Raw genomic sequence first — 12,413 nt, 5'->3', positions numbered from 1 at the left:
TGGGTTGCTCCCAGGTTTTGGCTATTGTGAATAATGCTGCAATGAACATAGGGGTGCATAAATCTCTTCAGATAATTGATTTCAAGTTCACTGGATAAATACCCAGTAGTGGAATAGCTGGATCATATGGTATTTCTATTTTTAATATTTTGAGAAATCTCCATACCGTTTTCCACAGTGGCTGCACCAGTTTGCATTCCAATCAGCAGTGCATGAGGGTTCCCTTTTCTCCACGTCTTCTCCAACATTAGTTGGTTTTTGTCCTGGTAATTATAGCCATTGTGACCAGTGTACAGTGATGTCTCATTGTAGTTTTGATTTGCATTTCCCTAATAACTAGTGATGTTGAACATCTTTTCATGTGTCTGTTGGCCATCTGTATATCTTCTTTGGAAAAATGTCTGTTCATATCCTATGCCCATCTTTTGATTAGGTTGTTTGTTTGGTTGTTTGTTGTTGTGTTGTATGAGTTCTTTATATATTTTGGAAATTAACCCCTTGTCATATATATGGTTTGCAAATATTTTCTCCCAATTGGTGCATTGTCTTTTCATTTTGTTCACGGTTTCCCTTGCCTTGTAGAAGCTTTTTAGTCTGATGTAGTCCCATTTGTTAACTTTTTCTTGTTTCCCTTGCCTGAGTAGACATGGTATTCAAAAAGATACTGCTAAGACCAATGTCGAAGAGTGTACCGCCTATGTTTTCTTCTAGAAATTTTATTGTTTTAGGTCTTACATCCAAGTCTTTAATCCATTTTGAGTTAATTTTTATGTATGGTGCAAGATAATGGTCTACTTTCATTCTTTTACATGTGGCTGTCCAGGTTTTGCAATACCACTTATTGAAGAGATTTTTCCTTTCTTCGTTGTATGTTCTTGGTTCCTTTGTCGAAGATTAACTTTCCACAGATGTGTGGTTTTACTTCTGGACTTTCAATTCTATTCCATTGATCTGTGTGTCTGTTTTTGTGCTGGTACCATGATGTTTTGATTACGATAGCTTTGTAGTATTATGTTGAAATTCGGGATTGTGATGCCTCCTGCTTTGTTCTTCTTTCTGAGGATTGCTTTGGCTATTTGAGGTCTTTTGTTGTTCCATATAAATTTCAGGATTCTTTGTTCTATTTACGTAAAGAATGTCATTGGGATTCTGATTGGGATCTCATTGAATCTGTAGATTGCTTTAGGAAGTATGGACATTTTAACTTTTATTCTTCCAAGTCATGAGCATGGAATATCTTTCCATTTCTTTATGTCTTCAATTTCTTTCAATAATGTCTTATAGTTTTCAGTGTATAGGCCTTTCACCTCTTTGGTTAAGTTTATTCCTACATAGTTTATTCTTTTTGTTGTGATTATAAATGGGATTGTATTCTTGACTTCTCTTTCTGCTAGTTCATTGTTAGCACATAGAAATGCAACTATTTTTGTAAGTTGATTTTGTACCCTGCAACTTTGCTGTAGTTGTTGGTTATTTCTAATAGTTTTCTGATGGATTCTTTCGGGTTTTCTATATATAGAATCATGTCATCTGAAAACAGTGAAAATTTCACTTCTTCCTTTCCAATTTGGATTCCTTCTATTTCTTTTTCCTGTCTAATGGCTCTAGCCAAAACCTCCAGTAGTATGTTGAATAGGAGTAGTGAGAGTAGGCACCCTTGTCTTCTTTCCATTCTCAGGGGTTCCCCCACCACTGGGAAAGCTATCATGAGCAGGCTAAGGGCTGCCACCATCTCTTCCTACAGTTGCCCTGGGGTGTGTTCCCACTTTTAGGGCACAGAGGTACTATGGATGCTCAAGCAAGGCTGTAAAGCATTCATGCACATGCACAGGGCTGCTGAGGAAGGGCACGGAGTTCTCACCTATCTCTACCGCTTCCCAGAGGGACAGTCAATCCACCTTCAGATGTATAGCTGCAAGGGTCTCTCAGGCATCCTGTTGTGCTGTGTGGGTTTCCCCCACTCCTCAATGAATGTCCATTTAGTTGTAGTTCAAAGTGGGAGGGAAAAGGAAACAGCTCACTCCACTATGTTGCTGACATCCTGGAATATGGTTTTAATTAAATGGTTTCTTTGAAGTCTCACACCATGTTTTTTTATCATCCTTTTTTTTCCTTTAGTTCTTGATATGATCGTTTAGATTTATTATTGTTTGAATTTTGAAACAGCTTCTCATTCCCATAATAAACTCCACTTGATAGTGATGTATTATCTTTTTCACATACTGCACTGTTAGATTTCATTTGTTTGCATTTTTGAGGATTTTAGTGTCTATGTTCACATGGAATATTGGTGTGTAGTTTTCTTATAATATCTTTATATGGTGTAGGTATCAGGATCCCAGAAAATAAGTTAGGAAGTATTTCCTCCTGTCCTTTATGCTGGAAGAGGTTGCATAGTATCGGTATTATTTCTTCATAAAGTGCTCCATATAATTAACCATTAAAGCCATCTTGCCCCCAGGTTTTCTTTGTCAGAAGGATTTTGTCTACAAATGTAATATCTTCATAAAAGTGACTATTCAGGTTAGCTACTCTTTGCAAATGAGTTTTGGAAGTTGTGTCTTCCAACAAATTTATCCATTTCATCTAAGTTTAGCATTTATGGGCACAGAATTGTTCATAATATACCATTACTATTCTTTTAATGCCTGTAGGGGTCTACAGTAATAGTCCTTATTTCTTTCCTGATATTTATAGTTTGTGTTTTTTCCTTTGTTCTCCTCTTACTGATTCTGACTAAAAGTTTATCTATTTTATTTAGTTTTTCAAAAAACCAACCTTTGATTTCAATGATTTTTATGATTCATTTTTCTGTTCTCAATTTCACTGACTTTTTCTCTTCTTCTTGTTTCTTTTCTTTGTCTTGCTTTTTAATTTGCTCTTCTTTTTCTATGTCCTTAAGTTGGAAGCTCAGATCACTGATTTTAGACCTTAGTTCTTTTGTAATATAAGCCTTTAATGCTACAAATTTTCCTTTCAGGGGTCAGCCCAGTGGCGCAGTGGTTAAGTTCATACGTTCCACTTCTTGGTGGCCCGGGGTTTGCCAGTTTGGATCCCAGGTGTGGACATGGCACCGCTTGGCAAAAGCCATGCTGTGGTAGGCATCCCATGTATAAAGGGGAGGAAGATGGGCATGGATATTAACTCAGGGCCAGTCTTCCTCAGAAAAAGGAGGAGGAGTGGCAGTAGTTAGCTCAGAGCTAATCTTCCTCAACAAAAATTTTTTTCCTTTCAGCACTGCTTCAGTTGCATCTTACTAATTTCGATATGCTGTTTTTTCATTTTAATTCAAAATATTTTCTATCTATCTTTGTATTTTCCTATTTGATCCATGGGTTATTTAGAAATGTGCTGCTGACTTTCCACATAGTTAGGATCTGCTTACTTCATGCCAAATACAAAAATTATTTGCAAGCACATTGTACATCTACATGTGAGAGATTTTAAATAGAACATAATGTAACATAAAATTTACTAGAAGATAACAACTAATATCATCAAGACCTTGGAGAAGGGGAAGATTTCACTTAAAAGTAATTAAAAACACTAATTATAAAGAGAAAGATTGATTAAAAGGTCTACATTTAAAATTTCTTCTAATTTTGTCATCAAAAGATACCATTAAGAGTGAAAAGGCAAGTCAAAATCTGTAAGAAGATATTTGTGGAGTAACATCATCAGATGATAACATAGATCATTCCCGACTTTAGTTCCCTCACAAGAAGACCAACTACAACTATGCATAGACAAGACACCACTGTGAAAATACCAGCGCATGGCTGAAGTACGTCAATGGACCACAGAGACCAAGAAGGACAACATTAGAAGCGTAAAAGGAACAAATTAATCCACAAATACAGTGGGGAACTTCCACACCCCTCTCTCAGAAATGGACAGGGCCAGCAGCCAGAAAAACAGTAAAACTGTAGTTGAACTCAACAACAGCATCAATCGACTGGATATAATGGACATCTATGAACTACTTCATCCAACAGCAGCAGAATGCACATTCTTCTCAAGTTCACATGGAATATTCACCAAGGTATACCACATTCTGGCCAGAGAACACACCATAACAGGTGTCAAAGAATAGACATCATACCATATCTGCTATCAGACCACAATGGAATTAAACTAGAAATCAACAACAGAGAGATACCTGGAAAGATCCCTAAATACTTGGCAATTAAACAACACTTCTAAATAACACATGGATCAAAGAAGAAATCTCAAAGGAAATTTTAAAATATTTTCAACTAAAGAAAACAGAATTTGAAATATATTATCATGTACATCCAAAAGTTATATAATGTTATAACCCAATGTTACTGCAATTAAAAAATAAATAAAAATTTGAAAAAAAGAATAAAGCTGTTGTGATTATCCTTATATTTAAAAAAAGAAAATGAAAAGGCAACTTATTGAAAGAAGTATTTAGAGAGAAATTTATAGCACTAGATATATATGTTAGAGGCATAAAGTGGAGACTGAGTCATGTCTACAATTGTTACACCAGGTTTATCAGAATCTAGCCTCAATATAGACAAGGAAACACTTCATGCAATTCCCAGTCTTGTCATAGACTGAGCATGTTCCATTCCTTCCTTTCTTGGTCTTATCAAGCTTTCCCAACTCTAACCCTGCTTACACAAAGAAATTACTGTCTACCCATTAAAATGTACTTAAACAGCTCATATATCCTACATGTGCACAAACTTATTATATCCTGTAGGAAGAGGTGTGTTAAGGGGAAGGAGGACACTGAGAGAACAAAATATTGGGCCCAGGTCTTAAAGGAATCAGCCAGATATAACAGAGTTGAGTTACAGCCCAGGTGTGGTTTAGATTCTAGAGGTAGCATGCTAGATAAAAACTTCACATATTCACAATTACCCTGAAAATCCCCTAGCAAGAGGTCCCATTATATAATGACATATTGTCTCTCAGTAAGTCAAATGCAGCCAGTTTTTCTTTCATTCTTGAAACAGCTAATACTTCTTTAGTAAAGCACCAATGGAACATATGCCAATATTTGGAGGCCTGTGGCACAAGGAAAAAACTGCACCTCTAATCATTAAATCCCTGCACAGCATATGAGGGATTCATATTTCATTCATTCATTTCTTCTCTTTCTCTCTCTCTTTCTCGCCTGTTGTTTCTTGAGCAACTATGATTACATCACTTAAGCTAAACACAAGATGACCATATATACCAGTTCGCCCTATACAGTCCCAGCTTATGCCCATTATTTAGACCCTTTTACTCTCAAAACACCTTCCAGGTTGGACTATGAAAGTGTAACACAGAGATCCTTTGTGATGAGGCAATGGTTCTGAAATTTGATTTTGATGTGTTTATAAGAATCTATACATGTAATAAAATATCATAATTATACACAAAGACGTAAAAAATAATGAGTGCATGAAAAAACTAGTAGAATCCAAGTAAAGTCTATGCCTTACTTGGATTGCAATATGCTAATGTTAATTTCCTGGTTTTGCTCATGTATTCTAGTTACATAATGTTACCATTTCAACTCAAACAGTAAATTATATGGCCTCAGCTAAAAGTATATTGTTTAGTCACTCTTAGCTCCCTTTCTAGACTTTACAGTTACTTTCTGCAACTTCCCTGAGTTAGTGTGGTCAAGGCAGCTGAGTTTATATTAAGAGTTTATGCTCCTGAATTTTATAGTACAGGTTTGAATATAGCGGTCTGTGAAGACATAATCTCTCACCACATCCCCTACCCCTCGCCCTTTGCATCTAAGTTCAGTGATGTGGCTGAGTTCTGGAGAATGAAATGTAGGTCAAAGTGGTGTATGTCACTTCTAGGCCTGGCCAACAAAACTCTTCCAAGTGGTCCTCTATCATTGTCCTCTTCCAACTGAATTTCAACACCCGAGGTGACTGTGGAAACCATATGTTGAAGATTTCAGAGCCTCCATTAGCCTGATGGCATGAAACACACCACCCCCAACATCCCAGGGCCAACTGGATTTCACATGAGCAAGAAAAAATTTTTGGTATCACACCACTGAGGTTTCAGGGTTTATCTGTTATAGCAACTACTCTACCTTAAGTAACACATGGAGAATATTAAACCAATCAGGAAACATAATACTAAATAGAAAAATAAAACCTGTATGAACAATAATATTTTTTGTAAATACATATATACATACACATATAGACATACTTACATACACAAATGGTTCCTTACGTAACTAAATGAAAGATAAAGTGTATCAAGAAATGGAATATAGTTTGATGTGGTCCCAGTGGTCTATGTTTGGCTTTGTTGCCTGTGTTTTGGTATCAAATCCAAGAAATCATTGCCAAGACAAATGTCAAGATGTTTTCCCTATATGTTTTCTTCAAAGAGTTTTATAGTTTCAGGTCTTACATTTAAGTCCTTAATCTATTTTGAGTTAATTTTAGTGTATGGTGTAAGATAAGGGTCCAATTTCATTCTTTTTCATGTGGATGTCAGTTTTCCCAGCAGCATTTGCTGAAAAGACTATCCTTTTCCCATTGCATGTTCTTGGCATGCTGGTCAATTATTGGTTGATCAAACATACATAGATGTATTTCTGGGTTCTCTATTTTGTTCCATTGGTCTATATGTCCATCTTTATGCCAGCATCTTACTGTTTCAATTACTGTAGGCTTGTAATATATTTTGAAATAGGGAAGTGTGATACCTTTAGCTTTGTTCTTCCTGCCCAAGATTACTTTGGCTTTGTGGGGGTCTGATGTGGTTCCATAGGAATTTTAGGATTGTTTTTTATAGTTCTGTAAGAAAATAATGTGCAACTGGGATTTTGATAGGGACAGCAGTGAATCTGTAGATCATTCTATGGATATGGACATTTTTAATTCCCCCAATCCATGAATCTGGGATATCTTTCCATTTATTTGTGTCTGCTTTACATTCTTTCATCAGCGTTTTATAGTTCTCAGTATATAAGTCTTTCACCTCTTGGTTAAATTTATTCCTAAGTATTTCATTTTGGGGGGGGGTGCTACATCAAACTTTACAGCTTCTACACAGCAAAGGAAATAATCAACAGAGTGAAAAGGCATCCTATGCAATGTGAGAAAATATTTTCAAACCATCATTCTGATGAGGAGTTAATATGCAAAATATGTAAGATTATCCTACAACTCAACAGCAAAAAAACAAATAACTCAATTTAAAAGTGGGCACATAAATTCAAAATACCTTTCTCCAAAGAAGACATATACCTGGCCACCAGGTATGAAAAAGGTGCTCAGTATCACTAATCATCACAGAAATGCAGATCAAAACTACAATATCACCTCACATCTGTTAGGATGGGTAGTACAAAAAAAAAGATATCAACTGTTGGAGAGAATGTGGAGAAAAAGGAACCCTTATACATTGTTGGTGGGAATGTAGAATGATGCAGCCACTATGGAAAACAGTATGGAGGCTCCTTCAAAAATTAAAAATATAACTACTGTATGATCAAGCAATCCAAATTCTGGGCATATTCCAAAAGAAATGAAATCAAGACTTTGAAGAGATACCTGTACTCCCATGTTCATTGCAACATTATTCACAATAGCCAAGATATGGACACAATCCAAATGTCCATGAACAGATGAATGGATAAAGAAAATGTGTTATATGCATACAATGGAATATCATTCAGCCTTAAAAAAAAAAAGGAAGAAGTTTTGACATTTATGACAACATGAATGAACCCAGAGGACATCACACCTAGTGAAATAGCCCACTCACAGAGGGATAAATATTGCATGATTCTATTTTTGATATGAGTTATCTAAAATAGTCATACTCATAAAGGGAGAGAATGGAATGGTGGTTGTCAGGGGCGAAAGGGAGGGGGAAATTCAGAATTGCTTTTTAATGGGTATAAAATTTCTGTTATGTAAGATGAATAAGTACTAAAGATCTGCTGTACAACATTGTACCTACAATTAATAATATGCTATGGTACAGTCTAAAACATGTTAAGTAGAGAGATCTCATGTTAAGTGTTCTTACAAAAAAAGGGGAAACAACCACAAGAAATTCTTGAAGGTGATGGATATATTTAGTCCCTTGTTTGTGGTGATGTGTTCACAGATGTACACAAATGTCCAAACTCATCAAGATGTATACATTAAATGTATGGAATTTTTGCATATCAGTTATACCTCAATAAAGCTAAAAAACAATTGGAATATTAAAAAAGCAGATGGGAAAAATATAAAGAGTTCAATTTTTGCACATAAAGATCGAAGTCCTCAAGGAGCATCAAGTGGAGATGTCTACTATGAAGATGCAAATTAAAATTGGGAACTGGAGAAAGGTCTATACTGCAGATAGAGATATGGAGGTAAGCAATGATATATGAGAACATTAAAACAATGGGTTTAGATGCCATCATTTAAAGGAGACAATAAGGAAACAAATAGGCCAGGGTTGAAAACCAGGACATTGCCATATGTGGAGTCAAGAGTGAAAAATCAATGGCTGTTCCCCCCATGTTTCTGAGGTGAAAAGAAATGAGAAGAAACCCTAAAATCAGTTAGCCTGAGATAGTAAATAAGCTCAACACCAACCCACTCTGGGACCTTGGTAAGTCATCAAATTTTTCAATCTTTAAAATGGTGATAAGATTCTTTTGTGGAATCATCACAAGAGTAGAAGATCATGGATGTTAAATTTGTTGAAAAATTCCAAAATATCAAGCAGGAGAGAGACATCCTGAAAGAGTGAAGTTGTTACCAGACTCTGGCTTCCTTCCCCATACCTGAGGGAGTAACGTTTAGGGCCCCAGCTATGAGTTAGCTCCCAGGTAAAGACAAACTAAATATTGTAGCAAAGGAGATAGAAAGTTCACTTGAGGTTCAGGTAAGGTCAAAAAGATGATGTATACATGAAAATAAATCAGAAGAAAAGGCTAAGAGACAGAATGCTGTGAGCTCTTGCTCAAGAATAAGTAAGTAAAACTCTGTATTTAACAATGAAAAGTCCACTTTAGCAGAGGTAAGCAGAGGAGTAAAATGTTTGAGTTTTAGTCAGTATTCACCTGGGAGGAGAGAGTTATTAAAAGCAGAGTTGGGTTAAAACAAATAACACATGATAAATTGGTTTTTTAACAACTGGAGACAAAGATCAATTAAAAGTTTTTAAATGATGCTTCCTTAAGGTCACCTAAGAATAACAAAAAGAAAGACCTTACTAGCAGGTCACTGCGATCCCCTTTCCAAGTTCAACAACATACCTTCACTTCATCTCATTTACTTATTGGACAATTATTTAGTATGTCATTTCAACAGAAAGTTGCATGGTAAAAACAAAGTCTGGGTCAATATCCCAATATTAATATCAATATATCTACAAGATAATATTATGTAAAAATCCCACTTCACCACCAGAGACAGACGAGAATATTCTTTTTGAAAAAGACTCTTCCCAGGGCTCCCTTCATGTCTCTGTTCCTCAGGCTGTAGATGAAGGGGTTCAACATGGGGGTCACCACAGTGTACATCACAGCCATGGCAATCTCCTTAACAGGAGAATTACTACTTGACGGACATAAATAGAGACCAATAATTGTCCCATAAAACAGCGACACCACAGAGAGATGGGAGCCACAGGTAGAGAAAGCCTTATGGATACCCCTCACAGAAGGGACCTTGAAAATGGAGGAGACAATTCGTGCATATGACAGGACGATGAGTAGGAATGGGATGACGAGAATGAGCCCTCCCGTGATAAATATCACCAACTCATTGACTCGAGTGTCAGAGCAGGACAGCTTCAGCAGAGCAGACATGTCACAGAAAAAGTGTGGGATCACATTGTCTGCACAAAAACACAATCTGGCCATGAGCAGGGTGTGTAACAGGGCATGGAACGTGGTCAGCACCCAGGACAGCACCACCAGGGAGAGACAGAGCTTGGGGCTCATGATGGTGCTGTAGCGCAGGGGGAAGCAGATGGCCACATAGCGGTCATAGGCCATGGCCACAAGGAGGAAGCTCTCCAGGTCTCCAAAAAACAGGAAGAAGTACATCTGGGTCAGGCAGCCAGCATAGGAGATAGACGGGTCTTGGCTCTGCATGTTCTGCAGAAACTTGGGCATTGTGACAGAGGAAAAACAGAGGTCAGAGAAGGATAAATTGCTGAGAAACAAATACATGGGCGTGTGGAGGTGGGAGTCCAGGCAAATGAGGATGATGATAAGGAGGTTGCCCAGGGCCGTGGTAAGATACGTCGCCAGGAACAAAGCATAGAACAGGTTTTGCTGCTCTGACTCAATGGGCAGTCCCAGCAGGAGAAACTCTGAGATGACAGTTTGATTCCTTCCTGTCATGCTCTGTCTCCAGTATCTTTAGGAAGAAATAATAGTGCCCATTAAGACCTGAATTAAAAATTAACATAGTTTTATGATACATGGTCTGTTAGATGATCTGTAAAAGTACTTTATATCACCCTCATCACAATAATCACAATCTCTAAACTCAGAATCTCTATAATTGGAAATGACTTATTTTCTTCATTTCTCTTTATGAGATAACAGTATTCTGTCCTTTCTAAAACATTCTTATCCATTAGCTTCTGAGACACAAAATATATCAGTTTTCCTCATACCTTCCTGGCCAGACAGCCTCAGTAACTGTGATTGACTCCTGCTTTGTCAGTATCTTACGTGTTGAAATATCTTCAGGGCTTTTTCCTAAACTCTGTTCGCATAATTCTACATATACCACCAAGAAAAACTTAGCTACTTGAATTGCTTTGCTTGCCTTTTAAACTTCAGGTGTAGATGTCTCTGTAACCTATAAAACTGTATACTCAGTTGCTTCATGATTACCTTACCTTGGATGTATCACACGCATTTTCACTTCAACAGATCCAAAAAAACCTCATGATCTCCCCCTTCCCCTATCCTATCTCCGTCTCCTGTAGTTTCCCGTATCTCAGTAAAAGGGATACAGGTGCTCCACTCAAAAACCTGAGTTTTTTCTTTCATTCCTCCTTTGTCTCATCATCAACATCCAATCTGTCAATAAGTCCTATAGATTACTTATCTTTATCATTCATCCAGTCCTTGTTTCCACTGTCACTATCCTAGATTATGTTGGCATCATATCTTGTCTATACTATTGGAACAGCTTCTTAATCACATCCCTGCTTACATGCTTGAATACTCTCTCCTACAATATTTTTCATTCACACTTTGGCATTCTATAATGAAAAATTGATCACCATTTTCCATAAAGTCTTCATGGATTCTCATTGTTCTTAAGATGCAGGCAAAATTACTTTCAAGGGCAAAAAGTGCTTTATGACCTGACCTTTGCCTACCTCCACAGCTTCATCTGGCCCCACAGTAAAACTCAAATCCCCCTCTCCAGAAAGTCTGGACTTAAAAGGCACAATTTTTTGCCTCCAGCCTTTTGTGCTTGTTGTTCCTCTTGCCTGGCATCTTCTTCCCTCTGCTCCCTCTTCACCTAGCTTGCCCCTAATTATCCTTCAGGTGTATTACTTGTCACTTGCTCATCTAAACCTTCCCTCTTACTCCAGACTCGGTGAGAACAAACTGCTATGTTCCACAGCATCTGTGCTTGCCCCTTAGCACTCAATGCTATTGGGAATATTTGTTTATAACTGTCTTCACTCTCAGATGGTAAACTCCATGCAGGAAAGGCCATGTCTGCCCTCATGACTGCAGCAGAGCTAGCACCTGGCAGAGTACTTGGATGTAGCCCATGTTTCATAAATATTTATTGGCTGTGCTTCAGGCTGAGACATGCATTCTTACAGCTTGAAAGGCAGCAAAAATCCTTTTAAGTTAGAATCACTACTCCTACTAAATCCTCCCAGAACAAGAACTCACTAGCCTCAACCATTTAGCACTAAATTTGACACTTTATTACAGAATTTATGGATGCAATTTTGTGCCTGTGGAAAACGTTAGGGTACCTCAGACACACTATCCTTTTCACTACTATAGATGATATAGATAATAGATATAGATATATGTATATAGATAGCTATTGATATGTATATAATCCCCTATTGGTTCTGTTTCTCTGGGGAACCCTGACTAATTCATCTCAGTGTGCCTCAAAACTGACAAAGCAGAGGAGAAGCATTAAGAGATGTTGGAAGCTTCTTCATTACAGACATAACTGAGTCCAACTGTTGGGAGTTTCACTCCCCTGATGCTGTTTGATCCAGCCACATTAACAGTTTTTTACACTTGGACATTACGTACTGGTATTATGGTGGGAAGAAACATCTAGGGAAAATCACACACTTGGTTTCTCAGAATTTGGCTTTCCTGGTAGATAACTTGGACCTGACTCTTGTGTCAAGGGCGTGACTGGGGACCACAAAGCAGAGACAGCATTTGCAGATGCTGCCAC

The 12,413-nt window shown here is 37.4% G+C and overlaps 1 protein-coding gene across 1 annotated transcript; it reads right to left on the bottom strand.

Annotated features, from left to right (window-relative positions):
• Nucleotides 1-9,403: 9,403 nt before the first annotated feature.
• On the bottom strand, nucleotides 9,404-10,354 carry LOC106821935 (olfactory receptor 1468-like). Its single transcript, XM_014826839.1, has one exon. The coding sequence runs from the start codon at nucleotides 10,352-10,354 to the stop codon at nucleotides 9,404-9,406; it is 951 nt and encodes a 316-aa protein (XP_014682325.1).
• Between the last annotated feature and the right edge of the window lie 2,059 nt (nucleotides 10,355-12,413).

This window comes from Equus asinus, chromosome 13 (assembly GCF_041296235.1).
Source record: "Equus asinus isolate D_3611 breed Donkey chromosome 13, EquAss-T2T_v2, whole genome shotgun sequence".
In the NCBI taxonomy this organism is placed as follows: Eukaryota; Metazoa; Chordata; class Mammalia; order Perissodactyla; family Equidae; genus Equus; species Equus asinus.
The sequence above is the reverse complement of the archived record's forward strand: the minus strand, read 5'-3'. Positions and strand labels throughout refer to the sequence as shown.

Bases quoted from the DNA above. Each gene is read 5' to 3' on its own strand.
- LOC106821935 (XM_014826839.1), bottom strand. From the start codon at position 10,354: ATGACAGGAAGGAATCAAACTGTCATCTCAGAGTTTCTCCTGCTGGGA.